General features: G+C 37.8%; 1 protein-coding gene across 1 annotated transcript in view; it reads left to right on the forward strand.

The window, feature by feature from the left end:
* The window catches only part of LDB3 (LIM domain binding 3), a 127,539-nt gene extending 100,641 nt beyond the window's left edge, over positions 1-26,898 (forward strand). The window contains 7 exon segments of the mRNA XM_068399673.1: positions 5,462-5,509; positions 8,203-8,330; positions 14,650-14,950; positions 16,170-16,350; positions 18,582-18,702; positions 20,129-20,244; positions 22,223-26,898. Of these exon segments, the coding sequence (XP_068255774.1) occupies positions 5,462-5,509; positions 8,203-8,330; positions 14,650-14,950; positions 16,170-16,350; positions 18,582-18,702; positions 20,129-20,244; positions 22,223-22,312 (985 nt within the window). The 3' untranslated portion in view covers positions 22,313-26,898.
* The last annotated feature ends 625 nt before the right edge of the window (positions 26,899-27,523 follow it).

Genomic DNA, 27,523 nt, shown 5'->3' on the forward strand with positions numbered 1-27,523 from the left:
CGTGCCTGCAGTGGGGAAGAAATACTATCTTCATACTGTCGCATACAGTTAGCCATTTCGCCCACACTAGATCGTGCCATAGCATCTTCTCCCCATACTAATATTGACAATGTATGGGTATATGTCGGTGGAGCATTCTTCACAACCTTCCGAAACATGGATCGGTTGCATTCCACTTCATCAGGATCTACAGGATCTACAATGTCCCGTGGGTGTCTATAAATGATCTCTTGCACAGCTAGTTCTCTAAGGTAGTTAATACCTTTTTCTATAGTGGTCCATTTGCTTAGGTGGCTCATAACATCATCTTTATAGGGATACCTGCTCTTTACAGCTGACAAGAGTCGCCTCCAGAGACTGATAGTGTTTGACTTTCTTGCGAGCGCCTTATCAATACCACCATCTCTGGACAGGGATCCCAACTGTCTGGCTTCTCTGCCATCCAATTGCATGCTGTCTGCCCCATTATCCCAGCATCGGAGCAGCCAGGTAATAATAGGCTCACCATCATAACGGCTGAAGTCTTTCCTTATATTTCTCAGGTCCTTCAGGGATAAAGAGTGGTAGGTTATCTCTACGTCCGAGTCCTCCTCTTGTGATAGTTCTGCTTTAGAAGGGCCTTTCTTCTGTGATGGGTCTGCTTTAAAAGGACGATTGAGGAAACCCCCATCTGTGTCAGGCCCTAACTCTGCCTGAGAAGGGCCCTCACCTGGGTCATATGATGGCTCTGCCTTAGAAGGCTCCGAGTCATCATCCTCTTCACGAGCTGATTTCTTTTGGTATTTCTTCCTGGTTACAGGAGCAATTGGTACAGATTCGATAGATGCTGGGGTCTGAGTAGATGCAGTGGCTGTCGTGGGAGTGCTGAGAGTCTGAGTAGCTGCAGTGGCCATCTTGGGGGGTGTAGCAGCTGTGGTACAGGCTGCCAAGGTTTCAGTGGGTTGAGTGGCTGTAGCAGCCGTACACACTGTAGGATCTGAGGTGGCTGCATAACACCTACAACTGTCCCTGCACCGATATTTAATCTTATCCCACATCAGAAACACATTCAGGACAACCAAAAATAAAAACATGCCACCTAGACAGCACCATCCTAATTTCGCAAAATCTAGTGGAATCAGCTTGGCAGAAAAGGAGAAGGTACTATTTCCCAAAGTAAAACTGGAAGTGTAATCATTAACAGAATCAGCTAAAGGGCGCCTGGAGCGTGCAGATGAAGTTGCTGCTACTGATTCGCGATTAAAGCTGCCCATCATTGTGTCATAGAGATAAGAGATCGGAATATTAACTGCCCAGTTTATCACAGCATAAATCAGTATCAAACCCCATACCAAAACAATACATTTCGACCAGCGCCCACTGCTAAACTGCATGTAAACATTCATAAGAAGCAAGCAATAACACAGTGCCCACGGCAGGTAAGGCATCATTGCAATACTCAATTGTGAAAGAAACTCCATAAAAAGATGAGATAACACAGCATTCAAAAATGACATCACCATCTTCACTATCTGTTTTAACTTTCCAACCCCTCGTAAATCTCAAAGGAAGAAATCTGATATTCTCTCAGCTGAGCTCTCTGGGTCTCCTCCCACCAGAGCCAGGATTCAACTTATCAGAGCAACCTGTTGGAGCTTCTCTCGAGCCCCACGTTGGGCGCCAATTAAATCTGTCACGGTTTAAAGCTGGGCTGGCTATTAACCAGGTGGCAGATGCTCTCTGTTAACCCTCTCCCCCCCCCCCCAAGGGAAAGGGAAAGGGAAAAGGGAGAGAGACTTATGGGTTGGAAAGTTAAAACAGTTTTAATAAACTATAATAATGAAAAAGAATATAATGACAATAGTAATAGAAATAACCAAATATATACAAATATGTACAAAACCAAGATCAAGAGCTTGGAAATCCTCCTCAGGCAGAGTTGCTCCCCCCAGTACAGGCAGAGGGGAAAAGGCAGTACCTCCCCCCAGCACGGGCAGAGGGCAAAATGCAAAAGCTCCACTGCCATCACACCTGCAGGCTTTTAACTGGAGATTTGGCAAAGCTGGTACCAATCAGTGGGAGACAGGAGGGCCCCTCCCTCCTGGGCCCCACCTCCAGGAGGCAGTGGGTTAGTGATAAACAGGAAAGTGAGAATGACATGTATGGGATGGAATACCTTGCTGGTCAATCCTGGGTCACCTGCCCCGTCCACTACTCCCTGCAGGTACAACCCCCTTCAGCTCTTTACTCGTAAGCAGTGACCTTGGGTTCTCTAAGACTATTTGGCCTGGTTTGAGCCAAACCAGGACAGGAGGGCATTCTAAAATTGGACTATTGAGTTACAAGACCATACTCAGAGTCATCTAAAAACTTCAGAAACCCTTATGAATACGTGAATCCTAGCATTGTGAGCTTTTAAATCAGTTATAAAAGTGGCTGATCTCTAGAAACCTTTCAGAGGCAGATAGTTTATCCTTCAAATAAGGCTGCCCAAGCAGGCAGAAAGCATGTTTTCACAAAATGGTTAATGCGTGCATACTTTTTTAACTGAAGGCTATTCATTTAAGAAGCTATAGTTCCTTTGTATTAATCACAGAACTATGGATAGACCTTCTGAATCCCAGAACGCTCTCCACATTGAAGTGTGTAGCTATGTTGGTCAGGAATAGTGTAACAGTTACTTAGGACAGATTGACAACCGCTGGCATAGCTTTCATTTTCCATGCTAGCTTTTGGTATAAGAATTAGATGCAGATATCTTCTGTTATTTTCTGGGATAAATCTGCTCTTCTATAAAAGAGCTATGTTTTCATTTCTGTCTTGGAAATGACAGTTAAGCAACAATTATGTATAATTTACATGTAAACAGCTAATAAATCTGTATAAAGATAGCCATTATTTCCTGACGCTACTTGCATGGCTATCTTAGAGATAATTTAATACTATTTCTTGACTGAGCCTTTATTCATTTCACTTTAATTTCACATTCCTTTCATGGGGAGAAGGGAAGCAGTATGAGGCTTGAAACTATAAATTCATTTATAGTTATGTATTAATATGGACTAATCAGTGTGAATCACAATTTTAATGAGTAATGAGGATAGCAAGATCACCTTGAGATATTAAAATTTACTTCCAGTTCACATGTCTTGTATCTCCTGCATTAGATTGGCATGGACCCAATCCTGCCCCTCTGAAACGAAGCAGGTTGTCTGGGGATGCTATGCGTCTCCATTCGTTAAGGTTTTCAAGACACCATAGGATAAAACACTGAGCAAGTTGGTCTGACCTCAGAGCTGGCCTTCCTTTGGGCAGGAGGTTAGATGAGAGACCTCCTGAGGTCTCTTCCAACCTGAACGATTCTGTGAATCTATGAAAAACAACTGTCTGTTTCAGAAACAAACGCTTTAGTCAGGCTACTAAAACTATTGGTCATACCTGGCAATTATTTAAGTCAAAGATATAAGATCTACAGCATATCAGCTTCATACCCTGCTGCCCTAAAATCATACTTGCAAATGGATGACACGGGTATCATGCTGACACACACTTCAAGCTGTTATCGCAGGCAAATGTTATTGTCTTAGCTAATGCTTCTCTTGGAAGTTCAGTAATTCAGCGAGCCTTGGGACATAAAGGCAAATCAGAAACTTGTGGGACCTGTAAAAAATTGGTTCCCTGGTACTCAGGTACAAGAAGCAAACTCAGTTCGGGTTTTTGGGGTTGTTTTTTGGAGGGTTGTGTTGCAGCTGAAATAGGCTCTTAAACATGGTAGTAGTGCACAAAGATAGTTTTAAAAACTGTCATGTATTATAGCTAGTATATTCAAACATACGGGACTAAAACTGGCTTCTAAATTCATTTATAATTCAAATTTTTGAGCATCTGATAGTTTTTATTTAGAAATCAAGCAATGCATTAGCATGCCAAAATACAGACTTAAAAATCCAGTTTCAGCCTGACATACACCATTGGAGCATTTCATATAATTTTAGTTCAAAATAAAATATGGATGACCTTAGTTACAACAGTATCCCCATCCTGTAAAACATGCTCAAGTAGAATGAGGCTGAGATTTTACCACCATTGTTCCAGTGTTTGTTGGGTTTTCTTTTTCCTTCTAGATACCTTAAAAAGATCCACCAAGAAAATGCAGGAGAATTTCTTGATCAATGTCCTGAAGTATTTAAATCTGATTTTAAACTTTGATAGATCAGTTCTATAGTGATTTTGCTTTTGTGAGCAAAGGCCGTATGCATAACACCTAACATGAGCATAATCTTTATAATGTTCCTAAAAAGGAATGTTTGAAGTAAGTCATTAATCCTTAACTGATCATGTTACTCTTACTTTTAAATCTCCAACATTAATCTTATTTTTTCACTTAACAGTCTTACTTACAAAGAAGAAAGCATATCACGAGTGTTTTAAATAAGCTGTGAAGCTCTTTATGCAATTGGTTATTCCATCTGGAGGGTAAAAGCAGGGCAACCAGTGAGACAGCAGTCTGGGAATACAAAAACAGGAGAAATGATGGAGTTACAGTTATGGTTCTAAAAGGAAGGTGTAGCTTCTGCGATCCTAGGATTTTAATCCAAGCACTGTGTCTGTGGTAAAGGGAAGCAAAACGCTTCTCTACAAGCTGGGAAAATAACTGGCATATGATAGGCTTCCAGAATTCTGGCAAATGTGGGCTGTGCTCCTGTGGGATGTGATTGTTGCCATGTAGCCCTGCACTGCTCTGCACTTAGACAGGAGCTGTGTTCATTCTGAATCCTCGTTTCACAGATCATACATTGTGCAGGCTTTTAAGTACTTTCTGTATTTACATAAATGAAGCATTTATGTTCTGAAATGATGCTGCTTCCTCAAGAAAAAAAAAATCTACCTGTTTACGTAAGACTCTGTTTAGTAAATGAACAGTAGAACCGTAGTGCAAGGGAAAAGTTGAACATGATGGCTTGATGTTGTTGCTTCAACTACTTCCAGCCTGTCCTTTCTGTGGGGCTGTCCTAGTTGCCTCATAAGCTAGGAAACTTAGCTGATCTTTGGACTTTGGTTCATTCAAGGTTTGCTTTCAAGGTTTGATGCAACTTAAGCTTATGACACTGACAAAAAGAAACTCATACTTATTTTTCTGTGCTAATACATATTAATGGTGAATGTCAAAGCAAACAGTCCAGTGGTTGAATTAGAATTCCACAACTAAAGAATGAGTAAAACTGGATGAAAGTGACATATGGAGCAATATACTCAGCTCATTTATTTATGTTACCATTATTCAGGTTTCACTATGATTCCTAGCTTAAATAAGATAAGCAAAATGTAATGTAATACCAATCTTATATGATTATGAATATGTGCATGTTGTTTACTTCAGCACTTAAGAGCACCTCTTATTCATAAGGAAATTCACTGTAGGACAAGATATCCCAATTTTATTGGTATATTTTTTTCAAATACAACTTTTGTCTCATTTTAGTTTCAACCGGCATTCTTCCACCTCCATCAGCTACCAGTCAAAGAAGAGGTATAAAAATGTTTTGTGCAGCTACTCTACCTTAAAAGCACTTAACAAACCAGTTTATTGCTGCTAGTAGGCATCTACTGAAGTATTAACATAAAAATTATCTGCTTAGAAATATTTACTATTTTTACAAAAATATTCTTTTTTTTGACAACTAATGGTTTTCAGAGCCAGTATGTAATTCACTGCCTGTCACATGCCATTGGCTGCTACAGATAAATTCAGTCAGGGTGCTTTCACTGCTTTTCGAGATGCCATTGCTTCCTGTTCCATTAAAGCATCTTTGATCCTTAGGACATCTTTCTTTCTTTCTTTCTTTCTTTCTTTCTTTCTTTCTTTCGTATGCTATTTCCTTTTCTTCAGCAGAAATTCTGATAAATCTTTTAACTTCACTAAAACCCTTAATGATGTAGCATAACACTTTATTTCTCTTTGACAAGCCTTTTTATCTTCCTTACTGTATTTAATATGCATCATACACTTGTAAAAGAGTTCAGTAGTTGATGTCTTTTAATTTTGCCATGATTTTGGTACTATGAATATGGTTTTTTGTGTGTGTGTGTATGTTGTTTTTGGTTTTTTCAACGTCATTTCCCCAAACATACAAGGAAATCTAGTGGCATGGTTTTATCATGCTATTAACTTTGGGAAACACTTGAATTTTGAATAACCATTTTTCTTCATGACAGTCTAAGTATCACTAATCTGGCTCAGTATGTCTTTATGTATTTTGTGCATTAAGAGAGCTTCAAATAAGTCTTTCTACCAGTGGACCTGCACATCTGGGAGTAGACTTTCCTGAGTGTATGCCATTTTCAGATTAAGGTTGTATGACACATGATTTAAAATCCTTTAATCCACATTGTAAATATTGATCACTGATCCTGTAAAGGTAAGTATGTTTTACTGATTTTCTGTCTAGTTTACCTTGAATACTAGATTTTAAAACAAGGAAAAGCCTTTTGATAGTGTGTGTTTAGCTAAAGGCATTTTGAAAGCTGTATGTGAAGCCAGTGCACCTGAAGTGTATCTTCCTGTAACAATCCTCTGTGCAGTGAGCCCAAGTACAGTGCCTTCTTAAGCACTACAGATGAGGAGGTATCAACAGGAAACAGTAAGAATGGAAAGTAAGAAGTCTTACTGTGCTTATAACGGCTTTGGTACAGTTCACAATAGAATTTACAGTGAATACAAATCCACTAAAATAGTTTATCTTGGAGAGTCCTGTTCACTCATCGTATAGTGGACGCAAATCCAGCCCTAAGCTCTAGACTAGGTATAGAAATAATTAGCTATAGTCATTGTAGCAATAGCTATGTTTCTAGGTCTAACTAAATAGACAAAATAAATTAGCCTGAGGCAGCAATGCCATGCAAACTAGATCTGTACTATAAGCACTGTCAGAATAGCAACAAGCTACGTTGTGAGGATAGGTTTGTTTTGTTCAAAATTAAAAATCAAAAGTTTACATTTATCAGAATGCTTTTCCCTGTACTGGAAGGAATTTGCTGGATTTGCTGTATGTAAAAATTATAACATGTTCTGTCCAGATGGCATTCATTTCCACTATTAAAGAAAGTACAAGTCAAGATGGACCAATGGTCTGGCAAAGCTGGACACTTCTCTTCTTATGCGGACAAATGTTTTCCTATAGACAAAGCCACCAGGGAAATAACTCCTGAACTGTCAGCACAAATGGATAGGGATCTGGTTCGTACAGATAGTGAAACTGAAGGGAAAAAGAAAGTGAAACTATGTTATCAGGGTGAGTAAGAATGATGTTGAATAGTGAATGGTTTTTATTACTGCACACATCTTGGTATCTGTTGCTTTCCTTCCTTGTACTTATTTATTCTCTCTTGCTTGCTTTGTTTGTAATGCTCTTTTAGTGGTCTGAGAAGCAAAGTCACTACAAATAGAATCAACCTAAGTAATTAAAGAGAAAAGGCATATCTTTCAATGTGTTACTATAATCAAACTGAGAATCACCATGGGAGCCAGAGAGAAAAATGGTTTTTCATTGATGTTTGGAATCCCGAGCAAATGTTTTTAATCTAGGACTTCAGAAATTGCATCATAATATTGCATATCACATGCTTTTGGGTTAGCTGAATCTGAACATTAGAAAAATTAACGTAAATTGTTGTTTCAGCCTAAATAGGGAAAAGAGTTAGTTTCAGAAATGTTTTTTAAAGGTCACTACAATCTTTTTTAAGAGAGCACAATGATTATAAACAGTAGTTAGTATTGTTGTAGTAGTAGTAGTAGTAATTGTGCTGAGCCAGTATCTTTTTAAGTCAATGAGATATCCCTCACTGATTTATCTTAGACAAGAACAGGCCTGTTTGTAGAGGGACAGAAAACCCAAACTTTGTATGCATGTTCCTGAAGTCTGATCCCTTGTTAAACTGAGAGTTCCTTTAATAAATTTGTCATATTCCTTCAGTAAGCTATTCTCTGTGACAACAAGAGCAACTTGGCATTATCTAAAATCCTTATTCAGCTAATCTTTCTTTCCAAAGAATTGTCCAAGCCTTTCTTAGCAATGATAAAGACTAATGAATCTCACAGTATTCTCTCTGTAGCTCTCAAGGACAGTTCCTCTCTGAGTGCTTTGGAAGCTGCCAGATCTGTTATTTCATAATCAGTAACTTTTGCTATTCATAAAGTTGCCTATACCTTCATTTTGCTTTTAGAAGCACAAGACAGTCATATACACCAACACCAGTTTCTGGAAGCTACGGTGAAAGTCCTGCTGTTTCTGCTACTTCAAAACAGAGAGTTGTTACTACTGCCAGCATAAAGCCCTCTGTCTACCAGCAAGGTAAGATGACTTCAAAGTAATGAAAGGATTCAGAACAAAGTACTGAAAGGATTCAGAAAATAAATGCACGTGTATTTCTTTTAGAAAAAGAAAATGCAAAGAATGCACATTTTGCAACAGGACACACATGTATCAGGAAAGACTTATATACATGGAATCAAATGCTGCTAGTTTCTAGTTTTGCTTCCGATTACCTGAAGATCAAGGATTATGTTGTATTTGTATTCTGCTTTAGGGTGAAAATGTGGAACAAATGGGGAAGAAGAATAAAAGCAAGGGAAAAACCTGTAATAAAAAAAATTGTGTAGCCTGGCTTTTCAAAAGAAATACATTTGGAAAATAACCCAGTGCACCCAATTAGGAGCCCAATGACACTTCAGAATTGATAAAATAGCTTAAGAATGCCCAACTCAGGAAGGAGATAAAATAAGTGAAGGTAGCTTCAGTAGAATATGTTTGCAAAATAGATAAGGCCATATATTGGACTTCTCAAACTCAGGCTTATAGTTGAAATAAAGAACGACCTATTAAAGTACTTCATAATGCTGTGCTTCCATTTCCCACAGCTCCAGTTACTGAAAGAATATATTTGATTATGCATTCATGTGGAAAATATGCTCCTTGATGTTATTTAAATTCCCTTTGTATTAACGTGTTACAAATGGAGTTAACTTCTAAGCCCATTGATGACCAAAATGTGAACCTTCAAAATGAACAAATTAAATGAGGCAGCAATATAAGTCTAAATGCAGTTCTGTTTCAAATTAAGCTTGTTCTGATCTTAGCAAGAGAATTAAAAAGTTGATTTATATCTTGACAGTCGAGTAAATATGAAGAAGCCAAGAATTCTAACAATCTTAAACTCTATGTCTTCTATAATGCTCTATCTCTGGATCTACTGAAATGAAACCAGTGCAAGCTTAGACATAAAGCAGACAGACAGATCAGTTGATTGATCTTTGTATTTGAGATATAAAGGTGGAAAAAGCCAGTTCAGAACTATCATGAGCTGTTTAAGGGTCTCAATAAAGGTTTCAGCTTCTCCTCATTTGCTTTTGGTTAAGTGTCAGCATATACCATGTTCTCGCTGAAGGCAAATGTTATTATTTTTGTCTTGCAAAAAAAGGAAAGATGAAGACAGAGGATTTATTTCCATAATGAAGAACAGAGCAATCTATGGCAAGTCAAAATATCTCCTAAATACACTGATTGATACTAAGCCCCATGGTCATGTGGGGGAAGTATAAGCTCTAGTTCTCCATATACGAACCTGCCACAGAAATAAATTAGTAGCTTGGCCAAACCAGGACAATTAGCAGCTGTATCTGTTAAAGAAAAAGCTGGCTGTTGAATTAGACTCCAAATAAGAGGCAATGCTTTTGTTTTCTCCTGCGATAGGCATCTTCTTTGCAATTAGTTATATTGCTGGTTTTGAGCCCCATTGCCTCCCAATAAAGGCTTAAAATACACAGTATGGAAACTATGTTCTGTGTCACTATGTACACAATGAACTTCAACTTGTATATATTGTCTGCCTGCATGTGGAAAATTCTTATTTTGCAGGCACTGCAAGGATATAATGTACTGTAGCAAACAGGAGAAAATTCAGAGTAAAATGTAATGTGATATATTACAAAGAGAAAATTCAAATAGCATTAAAGTTGGCAGAGAAAGAAACAGTAAGTTTCCCTGTATTGTTTAGGAGTATGAGATATACAATAAAGGATTCTAAAATACCTCTGTAATTGAACCCCAAAGTCACTCAGGTACAAAAGACATTAAAGAAAGATATTTCATTGAAGATGTTTTGGTACCTTTTAAAAATTTTGTGTGTTTGATGTAGTAGCACTTTGTATTGGTTTTGGAACATTTAGCTGGCCCTAATGACGGTTGCAGTAGCAGTCCTGAGCAAACAGGAAATTGTCACTTGGGAAGTAATGGAGGAAATGGCATTTCCTGAGCAGATGGGGAAGATCAATAGTACTTTGAAACAAACTGTCAAGACAGTTAGAAAACTTCCTCACCCAACTTTGTCAATGCATATAAATTCTGTCCTGCAGTGTAAAATGTAGCCTCAATCTGAGAGGACCAGCTGTTCTCAAATGACATGAAATCACAAAATCCATCTTTTTCTTCCAATCTAAGTGCAACCTCAGGCTTTTGCAATAACTGCATCCTCACTTTAGCAAATAATTTCTTAGACTTCTATTTTTGTAAATTCACTGTGTGAAAAGGCCGCAATAGTGGAGATTACTCTAAGGATTTGCAATGTAGAATTTAGAAGAGGAGTGCCTTTATGCTAGCCCTCAGTATTAAGGGGAATGAGATGACTTGCTTCCCTTAAAAATGTGGACCAGCAACTTCCACATTAAAACACTCACGAACACCCTCATATAGGCAATATCCAGAAACCTGAATCGATCACTAAGAGGGTTTACAAGACTATTTTAATCTGTCTCAGATTGAAAAAAATAATGAGGCTACATCTTGTTTACACTGAAAACCAGTCTCAAAATGAACTGCATTATTGAGTATCTGGCTCAGACGGGAGTAATTGGTAAGTCTGCACTTTAAAGTGAAGAAAGAGTGCTACTTTGACTAACCTAACTCTGGTGGGAATTTTCTGCGGCTAAAAATCTTTGTTTACTTCCTATAGGGAAAGCTGCAAACTCCAAAATCTTTTCCCTTCTCTGTCCCGTAAATTTCATAACCGGTTTTTAAAAGGAGCATAGACTTCTTTTCTGAACAGGGTCCACTAGATGGCAGAAAATACTTGTGTATTCCTTTCTTGTAGGCTTTCCCAGACTAGAACAGTGCCTTCATATATTCAAGCAACTCAAACACCAGTTTTATACTACGAAGTAACATGATACCTAAAAGTAAGAAAGCAGATCTTTCCTTTTAAATCCATAAGTCCAAACAGGACTACTCCTGTATGTAAAAGTGCTCAAGTGTAAAGGCCTGATCGGCTCTTTTAGAAATTGGTAGAGATTCCCACAGATCTCAATGAACTTTTCACTGAGTCTTAAGCACCTTCAAGGCTCAAAAAGAAGGTTACATACCATCTTTCATTTTAAATTATTTGGAATAAGAATAGTGTCTTCTTCTAAAGGACTTCTTGCATTATCTGCTTTGTGTGTAATCTGCTATATATGGGAACAGTATATAGGATAATTTTGGGCTTCAAGGATGCGGCCACTAAGTGTAGAACAGGCCAAATCAGTTGTAATTACAAATTACATTTGTTACTGGAAAATTATTATTAACAATGACAATTATGTGTTCTACTAACAAAGAAAAAAAAAAAAAGAAATTGTTTTCACAGTGCAAGCTAGTATGTAAAGACTAAAGCATTTGAGACTGTATGAATCTTTACTTTACTAAATGAATCTTTGGTAACATACCTTTTTTTCTGGAGGGAAAATATCCATTGACCATAAATGAAGAGCTGATGGAGAGAATTCCAAATTCCCCACGAGCAAGGAACTGGCTTGTTCCTATAGCTGTTAAGAGAGACCTCTTCTCCTGCCATTCTCTCACGATAACAATAGTCCCATTCTTTTTCTCCTGCTCTGAGAGTCTGAGGGCTGAGAGAAACAAGGTGGTAGAGGCTGGGTTACTGAATTATTTAAAGTATTCATTTTTTAAGAGTTAAGGCTCAGCACATACAATACTGCTATTTTGAGAATCTATTCTCTGATATACCGAATCTTAGTACTTTTCACCAGCAAACAGCACCTTTTATCTGCTGCATATATGTTGGAAGACTTTGAAACACATAAACATGCAAAGTGAATTGGTATGACAGTAGCTACTAAGACAAGAGAGTTGTTCATATAAGCTTAGGGATATAGCTATAAGATAACAAGATAATAATTCTCTCTCAATAACAACAGCTAAAATCTCAGTTAGTGAAACCTTTCTAATACATTGCAATGACACTATTTTAAATCAATAGTAATTCCAGCCTGTTCACAGGGGGAAAATATGTTGTAATAAATACAGCCTGTAAAATTAAATTATAATGGCTGAAAAGAGAACTCAAGAGCAGTTGCGAACACTTAACATTTGTCATTTTGCAATAATTCCCCTGGTATCTTCTTTCAGCAACTGGAAAAAAAATTACTTTGCTGCTTTATTTTACCATGGCAAGTAGAAAAGATAGCTGGAGTAAAAAGAAACAGAAGGTAGAGAGAATGAAAGACAAAGACCCTTCCCCAGTGTTTATCCTTCAAAAGAGTCTAGATGAATCTGAACCCAGATAAATCATATGCTGTTGGTTGGAATAAACAAACTGGAAAAATAAAACACCGACATTGTGAGATTAAGGAAGAAAAAGTGAAAAATTAAGAGATTGTAAGATGAATTTACTAAAGACAATCATAGAAAAAGACATCCTAAAAATGGTACCTGGACTGCATTTGTTCTTTACTTCTGGAACTCTCGGTTTGAGTATCTGACCATTTTGTTAGGCCCTCTGTGGAATACACTGCCATGCTTTGCATGAACAAGAATTGGCTTTTGGGGGAGGGAGAATCCTTTCACAAAACTGAGTGAGCTAGAAGTCACCTTATTTAATTAGAGTGCCTCATCGGTGGGAGCCTTTTGAACTCACCAATTAGAGATGAAATATTGCCTTCTAATTTTGCCTAGCTTAATACCGTAATACATAAATAGCAACAGCCCCAGGGTTTAAAGAGATTGCACATGAACTCTCTGTTCTGAAATCTTTAAACACTGTTTACCATTCCCAAGTTAAAAAAAAAAGAAGCCTCAAGCTAAGGTGGGATACAGTTTTATGAAGCAGAAACTTTGTTGATGCTGTAGCATAAGAAAGTTTTATCAAGAAGATGCATTAGATTCAGCTCTGAAGTCAATAAAAAGAAGAAAATTGGAGATCACTGGGTTATCACAGTGGATTGATACAGATCCAATTCAAGCACCTGCAATTGCCAGTCATCAGTGCATGTTATTCTATGTGGCCAGCTGTGGGCTAAGGGAGGAGTGTTAAGTAGCACATAATCTTCTTACCACTTAATTATCTGGAAAGATCTATGTTGCATTCGGAACCCTCTTCTTGGTTGAAATACCTTTCTACCTGCAAGCCCCTTAAAACTGTAAATGTTGTATTTGGTCATTTTATTGGCACTGGGATCTACTATCCAGAGTGTTTGCCTAGACTGTGGGAGAACTGACTTCTTTTCCCAGATCCGTCCTCTCATTTGGGCAAAACACTTCAACTCTCCAAGCTTCTGTTCCTCCTCACACAAACCAACAATCATTCACTTCTTTGTTTTCCTTGCAAAGGAGAAACTGCTTTTAGTGCTCCTGTACTTGGCAAAGTGAGGCAGTTTCTTGGGCAGTGACTTCAGTCCTACACAATGCAAGAGCTGACGTTTTGAAAAGAGCAGGGCAATGGGAAAGCTTGTCGGTTTGTGCAGGCTCTAGCTCCTGCTTATTTTTATGTGATAAAGCTCCACCCAAGATTAGAGTCTGGTGCATACAAACAGAGGCAGCTGCACTGAAGATTTTATGTGATAGTCAAAGGGTGGAAGAAAGGAAGTACAGTATTTCTCTTTTATACATGGGAACTGAGGCACAGAGATACGACGCTTTGCTTGAAGTTATACAGGAAGTCTGTGGCAGAGCCAAGAACTGAACTGAGATCAGTCATAACCACAAGTCTGGCTTCCTTCTAACTGCTGTTGGCTTTGTCTTGCTGGTCATGTGAGCTGAATTGGCTCCCTCAATATTGCTTCCAGTGCTCTCTGTCTGTGTTCCCTGTGCGAGCCTGTTTTTCTTCAGAAACCTAGGAGTAAAACCTACAAGTGATAGATAACAGTGACAGTTGTGGAAAATGCTGCATTTTAATGAATATAATGAGATCAAAATTTAAGCTTAACTTCTTATTGAAATTATGGGGAATTCCATCTAAAACTTTATTACATGATCTGGCCTTTCTATTTTTAACTTGTCTTAAACAGATTATATGGCAATCTTTGAAATTATCACAGAATTGTCATATCCATTCCTACTAGAAAATGAAGAGATGCCCTTGAAAATGGTCTCCATAAAATCTGTAAAAGCCAGTAGGCAATGACTTCTGTAAAGCATGTAGATTAAAAGTCAGTGATTGTGCTGATATCCTTGGCTTCAGTCCAGAATTAAAGAAAATAATGGGACAGACCATAATTAAGTGTCATCTGAAGCTTGTCTTTTTTGTGTGTCGTGGAGTACCCTTTGGTAAGTGGTGTTGTTTTGCCACCAGATGAAAAGACTTTAAAATATTTCTTGGTTTCTTTTGGGATACTTAAAACAGCACCAGCACCAGTTCGTTCCTACACCCCTGCCAACACTGAGCCTGCAAGTCGTCCTCCCTGGGTAACAGATGACGCCTTTTCCCAGAAATTTGCACCTGGAAAAACCACCACCACTGTCACAAAGCACATCCTACCAAGGGGTGCTCCAGTACCATCTCCTGCCTCAACTCCTGCTTACCCGTCTCCAGTTTCAACTTCTTCCCAGGCTCCTGCCATAGCCCGGGGAACAGTTCAGAGGGCTGAGCGTTTTCCAGCCAGCAGCCGAACTCCTCTCTGTGGGCACTGTAACAGCATAATTCGGTAAGGTCACGAGGTTTTGAAGAGGGATGAAGCGGAAAAAAAAAATCAGAGAGACTGGTTATTGTACATTAATATACAGTACCAGAGCCTAAGACTCAGATAAATTACCCAGCAGGGATGTCTGTTGTGTGCTTCATTAATTTAACGTTTCCAGAGCTCATTTTGCTATTGTGTGGTTCACTTTTTATCACTGCGAAGTTATACATGTCAATTGTTTGTTTCTTGGATGCTGTGGCAAATCACTGTTTTTTAAACAAGTTTCTGGTCCTAAGGTACCCATTGAAAAAGGTACGTATGTCTTCATTGGGAGAGTTGGAGGGGTGGGGGGAGGATTATGGAGAGAAAAGGGACGAGATACCATTTTGGAACAGCAGCCAAATGTAATTGTTGCTGTTGTGTCTGGAGAAAGATAATGCCTACACTCTATTACCAGTGATTCATAGCATGCCTCTCCCTTCTCCTCTCCCAATTCATTCTGCTGGACCAGTGCCCATTGTTACCCTGTGGACTGCTAACCAACTTAAGTAATCCATGTTTAATGACAGTCTCCCCCACTAAAAGGAGCTAGTTTGGTGATGTGGAACTGCTGATTATTGCCCTTTATATATTCTGAAATGGAAAGACTCCAGTAGTAATCACTATATCTAATTACAATCAAGAGTAAATCACCAAAATGAATTTAATGTGTCTTCCATATAATCAAACAGCAAGTTGTCATCTGATAGTCTGACATTTCTAGAACATGCCACATGCAATGCTCTCTCAGATGAGAAGGTGGCAGGAGACTTTAGGAGCTATTGTGAGGTGTGAGTGTGTAGGTTTGGAAATCTGTCTGCTTTTTTTATGCTTTCAAGTAGTAGCATTATCTTCTGTGTTACAGCCCTTGGCCTTTTCCTGTTGTCTTTGCAGCTGTTTACAAAGACCACTTATAGCTATGCAGATATGAAAACAATTGATGATTTTTCCAACAGTTGTCTGTAAATCCAATGTATATGACTTAAACAATAATGAAATGTTTTAACCAATTGGCAAAGTGTTTGAGTAATATCGTGAAAAAGACCGTTTCTGTTCAGGCTTCTGGATCTTATTTTAATATGCACCTTTATGGTTCAAGTAGAATGTTTGTTATACATGCATGTGGTGTCTAACAAAGCGGGTTTGTAATCAGGGTCATTCAGTCTTTTTGCAATACAAATAAGACATTTACAATTGTTTACAGGGGTCCTTTCCTGGTAGCCATGGGTCGCTCTTGGCACCCAGAAGAATTCAATTGTGCTTACTGCAAGACATCCTTGGCTGATATGTGCTTTGTGGAAGAGCAGAATAGTGTGTACTGTGAGCGCTGCTACGAACAGTTCTTTGCACCAACCTGTGCCAGATGCCACACTAAGATCATGGGGGTAAGAGAACAAGCTTAACCCTTTCTCCAACTGCATGGTTCACTGAAATAGTGAAATAGTTTAGTCTGTAAGCAATGAATGCAGATATTTAATTATTTCCCCCTTTTTAATACTAATTTCCCACCCTGTTGATTATTTCAGAATGAGAAACATATTATTTTATAATAATTTTTATCTATCTGAAATCTTGGATATTTCTGTACCTTATTGAACTCAGAATATACCATCTCACTGAGTGTAAAGAAAGTAACGCTATCTGGATAGTTCTTTGCTATCCGATACACACTATGTTACTTTTATCTATCTTTTCCTTATACTTATAGTAAGAGACTTGAACTGTTTTTTTTTTCTTATATACCACTTAGTCTGAATTTCAATGGAGAAGTCAGTGATCTGGGGAAGAGGCCCATCGCTCTTGCTGCACCTCACTGGTAGCTAGCAACACAGCTGCCAAGAGGAATTCTGCTGACTTCTTATAGTTAAGAAAATACAGAATAAATACAAAGATCTGAATTCCAGAAAGGCAAAAACAGATGACAATTTTGTCTTAACGTACTCATGCTTAGGTACAAGTAAATTTGCTCTACATATACCTTAGATGGTGATGAGGTTGGAATACCATAAGATAATTTTAGCAGTGAATTTATGCATGCAGTTATAGTGAATATATGACATGATTCTCTTAAATGAGGAAGCAAGGAGTACTACACTCTTTTTTCACTGCTTAGGTGTTACCTTTTGACATCTGTCTAAATGTTGGCATTGACAGACTAGGTGCTTTTCTCTGCAACAGCCAGTTAGGGGTGGCAGCATCAGACATCTATGGTGAAGCTCTGGCTCCAACCAACTCTTGTTTGCTTCTGCGGCAGTAGGAGTAATTTTACAGCAGAGTACTGACTTAACTTACGTAATTAATGCTGGCACAGATCAGTTCCCCATTATGGATTTTCATCAGGAAAATAGCAAAGATGCCAGCTGCCTCTATTTATATTAATAAAATTTCTCAATCTGTTTTTTGCTTCTTAGCTCAGTGAGGTTCATAAATGGATCCAAACCTATTTATCAGTGATAGTTGTTTTGCAAACAGTAACAGAAGTTAATGAATCTGAAATGGTGATTCTCTAATGAGATATATGGCAAACATAAATTAGACTAATTTGTCTATTCACTGGATTGAAAGCATGGAAGAGGACTTCAATCCCTTTTGTCATAGTCAGTGGAGATAAAAAATAATCTTTAGAAGAGAATCAGAGTCTACATATATAATTGGAAGCAACATAAAATAGTATCTAGATTCTCAGCTGGTGTAAATCAATCCTATTTCACTGAAGTTAACAAAGTTAAATTAATTTACACCAGTTACACAGCTGGCCCTTTGAAATCTGGACTGTTTGACAGACATACACTATCAAACATCATCTTGGGCACAAGTAAGATTGACAAATTAGCAGGTAACAATGCATCAGAGCTCAGTACAGCAGCTTTTGGACTTGGTGGACTTCTGTATGACAATGTAAGAATGAAGCAGTAATAGCGATTGCTCCATACTGGATAGAAGAAAGAAGCTGATAAAATCTGGATACTCAGTTCAAGAGAACATCAGTTGCACAGGTTTTGGTTTTTTTTGTGATGAACACATGGCCTAGGAACAGACACGAAGACTCGTTTTCACTAATCACATAACTTAAAATCTAAGAACCTTTTTTTTTTTTTTTTTAGATTTTTCCCATTAGTTTGTGAAGCATTCTTGTGAGAAGCTTAAAGAAGTTAGTACATAATCTAAGTTGCTTTGAAACATCAGACTTAAATCACTTATCCCCTGCATACATTTCTTGGTCTTAGAGAGAAAATTATTCTTTAAAATTTATTTAACAAAACATACTCTTGCATTGAAGAGTTCATACTAGTCATGTCAAAACAAAGGAGAAAATAATCAGAATCTTTGTGCAGAATCTCTTCTGCAACAGCGACTGGGCATGTTGATACAAACAGCTGGCTGCACTATGTTGTTTCATTTTGGCAAATACATTGTTCTAGAAAGTTTGCATTCCTATTTCCTCTTTCTTTCTAAAGGAGCCCAATTTCTGTCATCCTCCTTTCTTTTGAGGAGAGGAATTGGCTGATACAGAAGGGAAAAATTTAGAGCATCTCTGCCTTGTATTTTTCTCTAGTAGGTAGTTGCAGGGCATGCTATTCTGCTGGAGATTTTCGTTTGTTTGTTTGTTTTACAGGAAGTGATGCATGCCCTAAAACAGACTTGGCACACAACTTGCTTTGTCTGTGCTGCTTGTAAGATGCCGTTTGGGAATAGTCTCTTTCACATGGAGGATGGGGAACCTTACTGTGAGAAAGGTATGGCAAACTGGACAGTTCTGCTCAGTAACCATGTGCTTCATGTTGTATGGAAGCAACATAAGAATAAAGTAGCTGATGTATAAAATAAAATCAGTTACCCATCCAGCATGGATTTTGTTTCCACTCTCCACATATACAAGTGTTTCCCTTTCTGTATTTTTCTCCACTTTATATGATAGACTGGCAGAGAGCTGGTCTTTTACCTCTATGTCCCAGAATGCCTTACCTCATTTCTCTCCCTTATGTATTATGATACTTACCTTCCATTTCTCTCCCTACACTCTCTTCCCTGTCCCACTCCCTTCTCTGCTAAATTCTGCTTACTAGAAATCTGAACGCCATGGGGTGAAAAATCCTTCTTTTACGGTTCTGGTAGCACTTCTATACAGTATGCGTTGGTTGCTGCCCACATTCTCTCTACTAAGTTGCTTGAATTATGACCTCTGATACTGCTACCTCACCCTAAACCTGATCAAGCAACATATATGAAAAGATAGCTCTGCTCAGATGTGCAACACATGGCACTGCAGATTTCGTTTTCTGAGTGCTGCTTGCCAACTAAGAAAGGAAAAGGCCAGGTTTTCCCAAGCTACGGAAAATGTAATCCAGTTTAATAAATGGTGCTTGCCATGCAAATGAGTTGCCTGACATGGTCAGGAAGCAGGTTAAGGTTTAAGTGGTATTCTCTCTGTAAGCCCTGCCTTGTCCATTTAATGAGCTTCTGGCCTACTTCTCTCTGGAGATTCCTTCCTTATGTTTGCACAAATCAAATTTTACAAATCAGAGTAACTCTTAGTGAAGAATGAAAACCATACAGCATGACTGACTTGGCACCTACCCTTCAAAATTGGAGGTTTTGCCATAACCTCTAATGACTCTCACAAATTCCATATACCTTTAGAATTTCTTTTTCAATGTCAAGTCTTTCCAAATTGCACTTGATATTCAAAGTAAAGATGTATTAACCAGCCAGTATGGAATTTCCATAATATTCTCTCTTAATGCAGAGAGAACATAAATCCAGTCACAGAAACTTAAACTATGCTTCCGTACCACCCTTAAGGTAACGCTCACTGGCCATTAGATTGTGTTTTGTATGACCATATTTGTCCTTATGAATAGCTTCCACATACATTAAAGCTAATTTAAAACTAATGTGAGAAACATAACTTCAAATTTCGTTATTTTTTTTTGTTTTTTTTCTATGTTTTTGATGACAACTGTTGTGCTGATGTGGGGTTTTGCACTGAATTTGTATTTAGTGAAATAAAATAAGCAAATTTTAGGGTGTTTCAGTGAATGCAGTAGGAAACTGAGCAAAAACAATTAAAAAATTCATCCCCTGGAAACTTTCTATTTCTCTTGGATTTAAGACAATTACATTAAGAGTTTGTTCTAAGTTTGCTTTTTGTTTTATTTTTAGATTATATTGCTTTGTTCAGCACAAAATGCCATGGCTGTGATTTTCCTGTTGAAGCTGGAGATAAATTCATTGAAGCTCTTGGACACACTTGGCATGATACCTGCTTCATTTGTGCTGTAGGTTCTATACCAAATACTATCTCATTTCTTTATACTCACAAATTGTGAAGTAACATCAGAAGACCTAAAAGCAGGAATGACTAACACATGCCTAAGGATGAAGAGGGAGTGAATTTAATTTTTTTACTTGCAGATGGAGAAGGATGGGAGCAATTTCTCTTCTTCTCTGTAAACTTTTACTAGAATTATTAAATTTGACCATCACAAGTGAGTGCTTTCTAATAAAACACCCAGTTTTAGAGAGTACGTACAGTAATACATAGCACTATCACTGTTTCTCTTTCCAATGTTTACCACATAAAGATAAAGCAAGATTAAAACAGATTAACACCATACTGAACAGTAGAGACATAATCTTACTTACAAAGCAGTTCAGTTTGTATTTCCATGCAGAATGCTTGTTGAAACTTGCAAAAAGGAGTCTGTAAACAGAGAGAATGAATAGTCATTAGCATAGAAGTTGGTCAAACTCATCAATCTGTGGTGTGCGTACAGCTATATAGTGTGGCCATATTCCCACACTCTGCACACAGAGTAGTAAAATCCATATGATAAACAGTACTTTTCATATGGTTCTAATACAGCTGTGCTGCTCTACAACATTATTCCTAAGGTAATAATATCAAGAACCTCTAACTAAAAATAGTATGTTAGCCACACCAAAACTGACAGTGATAATTTCTAATGTTTGTTGAACTCTTAAAATATAATTTGAAGAGTAGAAAGTATAGAAATGTTTATAAATATCTAAAGCTAAACTAGCTACTGGTCTTTCCAGGGTACATGGAAGTGACACAAAAGTGTCTGTGAAAACTGAAGTATTTTTAAAATTCTTACATAGAAAGAAATAGTAAGACAGTGACTTTCCTTCACAAACTAATAGCTATTAGTCGCTTATAAAAGACACTTTCTCTGAATATTTCGTGTTCTTTTTTGCTTGTTCATTTAACTGCATTCTTATGTGTTTATTTAAATTAGCAACCCAATTTTCTGTGGAGGTGACAGTTTTGTTAATGCACTTCTCACAGTGTTTTTTGTTCTTTCAGTGGGTTAAGTCAAATGCAAGTAAACACATGACTTAATTTCTAATATGCTATCCTCATATCCTTTCATGAGATTTTCCTTCCACTTGCAGTAGCACATCACTGATGGTCTTAAGCCTGCCATAACCATTAGGGGCAACGTTTATTCTTATTCCTAGATTCTGATGTGTTGACTTCCTTAAGTGTTTCTAGTCAACTCTGACCTTGCAAGTGGTGTTGCCCTATCCTGTGTAGATATCGGTACAATTCCAGGGCAGTTTAAGCTGATCTAGACCTGGGCTGCTCTGCCTCGGCCCTGCATTCTCACATGCTTTGTTATGTCAATACCAGCACTTACACAGCCAGGCAGAGAAATCTGTGGTTCCAGAATAACCTGGTAAGAATAAGTAGTTAGTTTTCAATGATACCAGCTGTCTGAATGACTCACTCCTTGATCACATAAGCACCCATACCAAGACAAAGTAATAATAGGAAGGAGTACCTAATGGTACCATGGCAGGATGGTACCCCTGGGACCATGGCACCTAACCAGAGCTTTTGTAAAATCATACATTACAAGGATCAGAATCTAGGTCTTAAAGTCTGAGCTAGCTACATGTGCTCAAGCGTGCCATTATCCTCTGACAGTCTACATAAGCACTGCTGGGACATGCCGAAGCTGCCTAAGGGATCATGTACCCAGACTTCATTTTAATGGAAACTAGTGAACTTAGTGGGTAGTGGTGGCAGGAAAGTACAGAGAGGAGAGCTGATGCAAACCAGAGCAGGAAAACTATCAAGGCATGCACTTTGATCCAGGAAATCAGATGCACTTCTGCCAAAGAAATGTGTGGGTAGAAGAGAAATACAGTTGAAATTGATAATCATGTCTTTCTCTCTCTCTCTCTCTCTCTTTTTAAATGATTCCTGATTGTATTTATTATTAATTCTAGGTATGCCATGTGAATTTGGAAGGTCAGCCATTCTACTCCAAGAAGGATAAGCCACTGTGCAAGAAGCATGCCCATGCCATCAATATTTAAAAGAAGAGTTGGTAGTCAGTAATGCTGGGGGAAAACAGATGACTAACTGGGCAATTATAAAGTTGATAACCATGGCTAGCATTTCCCTTGGTAAAAGCTAGGAAGTTGATACTTCTGAAGTTTAACTTTAACCTCTTTTGTAAATGTAGAACATGCTTTTGCAAGGTTCATACAAAACCCTACTGAATGAACAGTCAAAACCAAATGAACTAGTCCTTTATTAGAGCAACAGTTGGGGAAAATATTGAAATTAACTAAAAACTGTAATATAAAAAGTAATGCACAAATACAGTTTCAAGTGAACTATCCACAGCAGTTTTACTGCTTAGACCACACGCTAGTGTTTAAGAACAACTGGAAAAGTCCTTTTGTATAAGTGATTTTCTTTCATAACAGGAATGAATAAGTGCCACATGTACAATAATCTGTAGAACCAAAGGCCATAGCTGTCAAAGGGAAATAAATAGATTAGGGTTTCCTCTATGAAAAGTGAGTGCTGTTCCATTTTGTTGTGGTGCTACCTCATAGCATCAAATATTTTAGATTCTTTCCAAATAAGACATCTGCCTTGAATCCACATGTAGCTGGGAAGCCTAGGAGACAATCCGTAACTTAGTTTGAAAATAAAGTCGAAACAGAATTAACTCCTTCCATAACGCAGTAAGATTGAGAAAAGGGTGGTGGGTCAACCTTGCTAGTGCACTTGGCTTATACATGCACAGTAGATTAGTTCACTTTCAAATCATAATGGAAAAGGACAACTGGCTTTCTCCAAATTGTTCTTAAATTGAATGGAATAGAGCTGACCAGAAAGGCCAGCTTTTAATTCAAAACCAGTTTTCCTTTCCTCTTGGGGAAGAAAAATACTCAAAGTTGCTTTGGTTTCTAATTCCCATTGGTATCAGCGGGAGGTAGGAATCTACATCTGGACCTTCACATTGACGAACACAGAAGACACCCATCCATCTAGCACAGCTAGGAAGTGGGAGATAGCTTGCAAAACTTCCCTACTCTATCCCACATATTCAGGAAAAGGGCATCTTTTTCTTTCCCTATAGGAAATTAACATAGATTAAAAATTCATAAGGCAGCATAACACCACAGTCACATACTCTTTATTACTTTTGTTAGTTTAAATGCAACACATCCTGAATTGTGAAACAGTAGCTAGGCTCCGACAATTAGGATAACCACACAGTGATCTTTTCTAATATTTTAAGAACAACTTTCAAGTTGTTCAGTTATTTATAAAACTTTTTTTTTTGCAAAAGAGCAATACTTGTAGTACTGATAATACTTTTGAATTTTTAATTTTAAATATCAATTACTTTTGTAGACAGCACTTCTGTCTGATACAAAATAAGAGTTAAAATGGAAAGTCTGATCACTATTCAAGTTTTATTATCAAGTTTTATTGATTTCTTTAACAATTATGATGTGTGTGTTGACAGCTTGCAGTACTGACAGTTTTGAATTAGTATTTCTGAGGCTGAGGATGCATTCTGTGGGCCACATTCTGGTGCCATCTGCACTCTATTTTACCTTGTGTTTTGAGTAACAAGAAATTACACAGCATTGTCTGCCTTTTCCCTCCTATGGGTAATGTCCATTTTAAGAAAATTGGTGTCTTTGCAGGGACAAAAAACTATGCAAAGCTTGGGGGAGGAATAAAACAAATTTGGAGTTCTAATATGAGAGCTGTTAGCTGCAGGCAGTCCGCATCTTGGACAAAAATAAGAACCTGAACTGCCTGTGGCAGCTTTGACGTGTATGACCTGTATTTATTCAGTAGGTATCTTAGTTCTCACTGATCTTAGCAGTGATCTGATCTGAGTGCTACAGGGTCAGATTTTTGTATGCATGAATTGTTCTAAAACACTAGTACATTATATGCAAAGCCTTTTTTTTCTATGGCAAACAAATTTTCTGTTTTCAGTTGGTGCTGGGCTGGTGTGAATATGGTTCCATTGATTACAAAATTCAAAGATCTGACTCATAATATTCTCTAGAGGAATAAATTGTAATAATGGAAGATAAATATTTTTTCACTCATATTTGACTTCATTAAATACCTTTTCATAACAGTGAGACAATTCTAGATTTCCTTTTAATTTTTGAATGTCATTCAACAAAATGATGTTGTTTATTCTCTGTTATTTAAGAGATTTTATATCAGCATATTATATACTAAGACTGCATTGAAGATATTCTTTAGGCAGATTTCTGTGTTACCCACTGACTGGGACTAGTCTCTTACTATCAACATCAAAACAGGGAGTCAGACTCCTTGGGAGGACACAAAATGCTAGGGCTTGTGATGCCTCAGAAGAATTTTGTGAGGTCTTTCGCCTCTAATCTGCACGTGTGTATATGTATGTGTCTCCCTCTCCACCTTCCCCCTCAATGTCCCTAAAAGCTGCTTCTTCACTGGCAGGGTGAAAGATAAAGCATTTTAGGAAATGGTCAGAGATGGAGGGCTGCAGCTTAGGCAGAGGTACAGTCTGTGCAGAGATGGTGGTAGGCAGCACGGCTGGGGCTCTCTCTTCACGTTCGCAGGGGAGCACAGATTGCCAGCTGAAGCGGCCCAGGTTAGCCTGTGAATTGCTGGGGTGGATGGGGGTGTGGGAGACAGGGGTCTCGGTGTGGGCAGGGGAGGGGAGGCTTGGATCAGAGAAGGGAGAGCACCTGCGACAGCCAGAATGTAGGGGCTCTGGGGGCCTCCGGTTGAGTGTGAAAAGATGAGGCATTGAGGAGACGGGAAGCCCTTACTGAAGCTGGGGCTGGAGGAGGGGGAATAGCTAGGTCAGGCCAGTTTCACTAAGTTGACATGTTAGATAGTTGGGGTGGGGCAGAGGGGGGAAGGGGAGAATAGCCAGGATGACTCACTGCAGTCAGGAAAAGGGCTTGAAGTAAGAAATTAGGGTACAAGTAGCTCACAATAGTCCAGAGAGATAGTACAAATATGTATAGAAGGGGTGAGCAAGAGGGATACAGGATCCAATCTAGGAAATTTGAAGTCAGTGCTGCGGAAAGGTGAATGCAATGTTTGTAAGCATAGCTGAGCTAGCTTGTGGAGTGGCAACAGTGAAAATGCAGCAGCACAGACTTCAGTGGGAGCCGTACTAGCTCAACAGAGTCCTGAAAATTTCCTTGAACAGATAACCTGCACTGAAACACATGCCCTGACTCCAGCTGGTGTCTGAGCAAGTGAGATTAAAGCTAGTTTACATATCACTATATGAGGTACAGTGATATCTCTGAATGAAGAACAGAGATACCCTGAGGATTATCATGTAATAAATTTCCTGTTTTGACTTGTGCTGCTTCATAATGTGGTCCAAAAATAGGGAATCCACTTACCTGCCCTTGGTATCTATATTAAGAGATAATTTTTGCACATATCTGAACCAGAAATTTGTGAATAATAATGTAGTATTTTAACTTTCACAGGGGGTAGAATACCACATAACTGCTGATACTCTTCTGCCACATGTCACCTTTGTGATATGGAGGGGGGAAAAAATGCATAGAGATTATATATATAGTTCAGAATAGGGCCCTTCAACTATCATTGAACATAAACACTGTACGAAAATATGCAAGATGAATAATGTGTACTTGTTTATGTTTTATGTTTTGTAATAGATGCCTGGGACAAGTCCTAAGTTCCTCTAAATATTTCTTCTCATTCTAATTAATGTGAGGTTTTACATAATAAACCAAAGATACTGTACCTCTGAATGATCAAATAAAAAGACCGGCCTTTTATCTAATTAAAAAGTGTTCAATAACTTTTCAGGGAAAGGCTTCAAAGTTATCTTAATACTTTTTATCTTTTTCTGTTCTTTTTGCAGAACTGGGTAAATTAAATGTTTCCAAAGACGACTGTTTTTATTATCTGGAAAAAAAAACCCACTCTTGTGACTTCTTTTTTTAGAAGTTAGTTTTTACTATATTGTATTTACACATTACACATTTCAAAAATGAGTTCAAAACAAGGAAAAATATTTTACTTTGGTCCTTCAGTGGTCAGTACTTTGGGTGAAATGTTTTGTTAAAGATTGTTTGTATTTATGATTAATAATGTGAATGTCCACAGCACTGAACACACTCATTAGTGTCTAATGCTGGGCACACTGATGTTTATTTGCAATACTTGTCTCCTGGTAGCAGATATTAATTTGTTTAGTATTTATAAACATCCGAATTTGAAACTGAGTGATTTCTTGCCTGCAGTGATCATATTAGAAATCTAGGTTTTATAATACATGTTGACTTGATGCCACAAGTGCCCTTGCTTTTAGATATACATTTTTTCTTAAATTCCTAGTTATTTCAGAAACAGAATGTAGTGTCATTTATGAGGTGTGAGTAACTACCTTGCATGGATTATCTGTGCCAACATGAATAAAACGGTCTAGTAATAAAAGCAAATACAGTTAAAGCTTTATGATTTGGGCCTATTTATTAATATGGCATGTGAACAGCTGACAGCTTTCAGCCATGTAATACTGATAAGAAAGCATATAAAAGCTTGTACTGTCTACTTCAGACCTGAAAATAAAAATTAAAAGCATTGGTTTCAACTTTGTTGTATATCAATCATGAATGTTTTGTTAATCAAATAATGCTGTTTTAAACAAACAAATGTTAGGATGCCTGAAAGATGTAGCATACTAACAGTACATGTTGTAACTTAGGAAGACTTGTATAGTCAAAGACCTTATTGTGTCAACAAATACTGTTTATAGTAACTTTATAAGGGTTTATATAACTTTATAAGGAATGGGTAAACTCTGTCATAGGTTACATCGATGCACCTGAGAACAAAGTTTGATTGCATAAGTTCAGATGAGTGTTCTTCCATTTCTTAGCAGAAGTGACTAAATAATATACAAAACGTTTTAAATGCCCCCATTGAGCTCTAGTGCCAAGAAATACTTCCAAATGAAAGGGTATCTTCATATAACCGTGTGGCTTATTAAAAAAGCCATTTTGTGCATTCCTAATCCACACGCCTCAGGAATGCAGGATTTTTAAAGATACAACTAATTATATTCAACCTAATTAAGAAATTACATGATAAATAGACAGACTTGGCTTTAGATGGCATGACAAAGTACAGCATCAGGAATCACAACTTTGTGCACTTTGATTTTATTTTATAGCCCTATTTCTGTTTACTATATGCATAAGGAAAAACACGACTCA

Source organism: Nyctibius grandis, chromosome 4, assembly GCF_013368605.1.
Source record: "Nyctibius grandis isolate bNycGra1 chromosome 4, bNycGra1.pri, whole genome shotgun sequence".
NCBI classification, from domain to species: domain Eukaryota; kingdom Metazoa; phylum Chordata; class Aves; order Nyctibiiformes; family Nyctibiidae; genus Nyctibius; species Nyctibius grandis.